Source organism: Panthera pardus, unplaced genomic scaffold (assembly GCF_024362965.1).
Source record: "Panthera pardus isolate Hobbes unplaced genomic scaffold, ASM2436296v1 HiC_scaffold_15, whole genome shotgun sequence".
In the NCBI taxonomy this organism is placed as follows: domain Eukaryota; kingdom Metazoa; phylum Chordata; class Mammalia; order Carnivora; family Felidae; genus Panthera; species Panthera pardus.
The window spans coordinates 21,139,501-21,143,414 of record NW_026526710.1 but is presented as its reverse complement, the minus strand read 5'-3'; the positions used below and the strand labels follow the sequence as shown (position 1 = coordinate 21,143,414).

Here is a 3,914-nt window from a genome sequence, read left to right as displayed (position 1 = left end):
TTTTCTTTTTCTCCTCTTGGGAAATTTTTATTTGTTCATTTCTGGCATGAGGATGCTTTTCTCAGTGTCACTGGAGAAGAGGATGGTCCTCCCCTGGACCTGAGTCATGCGGGGCCACCCAATCATAGGCAGAAAGCTAGCCAGGACTGCGCTGAAGATGGCAGTCACATAGCCCCAGCCCAGCTGGCACTGGCCACTGCAGTACACGGAGGAGGTTCCACAGGCTTCCTTGGCAAATGGGGAGTCCAGGCTGATGGGGAAAACCAGCAGGCCCGCAATGGTGGCAGTGGCTAAAATGGCAGGAAAGAACACCAGGGTGTCAGTCAAGGGGTTCTGGGCCAATCTCCATCCCTTGACTCACTGATCCACCCACTCATCCATCAGTCTATTCACTTATATATTGATTCATCACCTTTCCTTTTATCCACCCATTACTCAACTAGCCTTCCACCCAACTGTCCATCTACTACTCACCCGTCCACTCATCTCTCCATCCCTCTATCCATTCGCTCATCCATCCATCTACCCATCTGCCCACTTAGCCACCTGCACCCCACCCATCCATCCACCCACCTAATCATCTGTCCATCTATCCACCCAACCATCCATCCATTCATCTACCCAACCATCCATCCATTTATCCATCCATCCATCCATCCACCCACCCAATCATCCATCTATCCATCCATCCATCCATCCACTGATATATGCATGGATACACCCATAATTTCACCTACCCACTCACTCAATTGTTAATTCACCAACCCACCTATCCATGCATGCATTCATGCATCGAAACTGTTGCAGGTGCTATAGTGGGCACTAATGATACTAAGGAAACGAGCTGGACACCTCCTCACTTTCAAGGCCCTTCCAAAGCAGGAGAATCACATGACTCCAGCTTCCTTTGCTGTTCTTCAGCCACATTGGTCTACTTACAGTTCTGTGAACGTGCCTTGCTTGTCTCCATGCTTTTGCCTCTGATGTTCCCATTACCTGGAATCCCCTTCTATATGTGACCAACTCCCATTCGTACTTCCAGACTCAGCTCAACTGATTCCTCTTCTGGGAAGACTTCTGTACACACACCCCCCCCACCCTCCTGGAGTTTTTCCTTGTGTCTTGCGCTCATCCCTATTATGTCAAATACCCCTTGAGTTGTAACCACTTGGTGTGCCCCACATGCACTAGACCCTGTGCAAGCCTAGGACAAGGACTATAGCTCCGTCCATTGATTCAACAAATATTTAGTGGACGTCTATTGTGTGCAAAGCACTGTCCCAGGTGCTGGCGATGTCAAAGCAGACATGTCCTCGCCCTCAAGTAGCTGACGTTCTAATGGACGGAGATGAACAATAATCAAGCAGGCAGATACGGTAAGTGCTGTGAAGCATAGAGAACAAAGAATGAGGTAGGAGAATCTCAGGAGAGGGGAGCTCCCGTACCTAGGGTCACAGAAGACCTCACTGAGGCCGTGATATTTGAGCAGAGTAGGGGAGCAAGACCTGTAAGATCTGAGAAACGAGAATTCCAGACAGAGGGAACAAGCATGGTGTATCTGAGCAACAGAAAGCAAGCCATGTGGTTGGATCATGTTGAGCCTGGCAGAAGGGGCAAGAGGTGAGATTGGCAAGGGAATGAGGGTTTAATCAGGCGGAGCCTCTCCGGCCATGACGAGGAGTGTGGATTTTACTCTGAGTGTAACAGGAAGTCACTGGAGGGTAGACAAGCCAGTCTGAGGGGCCCAATCTGATTTCAGTCTTAATAGGACCTGTTTGGCCAGCATAGCAGACAGATTCTAGGGGTCAAAGGTGGCAGCAGACAGACATGTGAGGTGGTTATCTCTCTAATCCAGGTGAGAGATGGTGGAGAATTAATTGAATGAGGGTTGCAGTGAAGGCCTGGGCTAGACCATCCAAAGCCTATGTATGAATTAGAGAAAAGCAACCCTTCTGGGGAGCTGCAGCCCTGCAATTCCACAGCGTAGCAAGTGGCACATAGGCTAGATTTCTGCATCTCTCAGCCCTCAGCTGGGCACCACTGTGCAGTGCACAACCTGCTCAACTGTGTATGGTGGTCCTGGTAAAGATGATACAAAGTGGATGGATGTGAGAGAAACAAAGGGCGGGGCAGACTATTAGGACTGGGTTTAGCTAAAGGCAGGAGAGGGTGATGTTAAGTATGCCGTTCCCTCCCCACCATTTCTGGCTTGCCAACAGACCAGGAAGTCTATAATCCTAGGATTTATCTCTGAGAATCAACACAGGAGGCCAGACTCTGCTCACAGGTTCGTTCATTCATTCACTGATTCATTCATTCCACAAACATGTCTGGAATGCTTATGATGTGCCAGTGATTTACCTGCAGCTGCCTGCACCCCTGGCATTGGGCCACTGCCCCTTCTGAGACACAGCCCTTTGGGGGCCAGGGCCCAGGACAGGAGGAGAACTGCATTGAAGGCCGACAAGAGCCATCCTCCAAGGAGAATTGCAGCTGAGACCTATCAGGAAGAAAGAGCAAGGAGAGTGTTGACTGGGACAGGTAGGGGCAGGTGCAGGTGTCTCTGCTTATTGGGCAGCCACTGAATCCTCAAAACCCCAAGAGGTCTGTGCTATTATCACCCCCCATTTTACATATAAACAAACCGAGGTCCAAGGAGGTGGAGTCATTTGCCTCGGGGCACATAGCGAATTAAGTGGTAGAGCCAGAATTAAAATCCAGACTTACAACCACCTTGCCCCACTTTACTGAGTACCTGCTATATGACAGGATCACCAGGAGAGGCACCAGTGTAATTAAAAGTTCCTTAGAGGTGCCGGACTGGGAGTCCTGACCCATTTGGTAACATGCATCATAACTGAGACTTTCAACACCTTAGCTGCGGTTTTTAAATTTAGCACTTGGAGGGTAGCCACGTAGGTGTGCGCAGGTTGTACACTGCACAACTCCTGGAGACGCAGTGGGATCATCATACATTTGCATATTGATTACAGTTGTTTTCCAGCAGATGGCAGTATAGTGTCCCAAAGAAGGGGAACCTTTTCCTAATTTGTGCTAAGGTACTAAATGGACATGGGGCTGCTTTCAGAATCATCCTGGATGTTTGCTAAAATGCAGATAGCCAGACTCTACCCCACACCTACAGAGTCAGAGGCTCAGTGTGGGGTAGTGTAGGCGGTGGGAACCAGAACCTGGCTTTTTTTGTTGTTGCTCTGGTGGATTGGATGGTGAATTGGTGAGCCCAGGTCTCACCTTCCAGGCAAAGTCAGGAATGTCATCCAGGGACCTGAAGGCTCCACAGCTCTGGTTCCAGCCGTTACCCTGAGGCCAGGAGCAGTAGGTGAGGACGCCAAAGGAGAAGGTGGGGGTCTGGAACCAGACGGGAGAGCAGAGGCTGAGGGCTGAGATGCAGGCAAGGGAGAGTCCCAGGGATGCCCACACACTGCCCGCCATCAGGGGGTGGCGAGGACCTAGCAGGCAACAGGCAAGGTTAGTGGTGGAGATTGCCAGGAAGGAGAGAAATGGGCTGGGGAGGGTCTCCCGCCCCCCAAGTCAGGGACCTGGTCCTGTGTTCAGACCCCAGGCAGGTCATCAGCCTCCTTTTGGCCTCGTGATGCAATGGGAGGTGTTAATATCTGGGGAGCGGGGACGGGGCTTTGCGCTAACAGGTTCTGGAAGTAGAATAGCCCCAAATCTTAGAATAAATAATAGTGCTTAAACAGAACTTTGAACACACACATTCTGCATGGGACGTCATCATCACTGGTCCAGGCAAGGCCCCTCCTGTGTTTCTCTCGTTCATTCATTTGGTCATTCATTCATTCTCTCCACCCATCAAGTCTTGTACTGTCCCAAGGGGCTTCTTCTCCCCAGAGTGGGTACCTTTTTCTAAATCACACACAGACACTATGTTT

The 3,914-nt window shown here is 50.3% G+C and overlaps 1 protein-coding gene across 1 annotated transcript; it reads right to left on the bottom strand.

The window, feature by feature from the left end:
• LHFPL7 (LHFPL tetraspan subfamily member 7) lies at window positions 1–3,453 on the bottom strand. The gene is made up of 3 exons (XM_019426470.2): window positions 3,253–3,453; window positions 2,362–2,500; window positions 1–290 (listed from the first exon to the last, which is right to left on the bottom strand). Exons 1-3 carry the CDS (start codon window positions 3,451–3,453, stop codon window positions 28–30), a joined length of 603 nt encoding a protein of 200 aa, XP_019282015.2. The 3' UTR covers window positions 1–27.
• Between the last annotated feature and the right edge of the window lie 461 nt (window positions 3,454–3,914).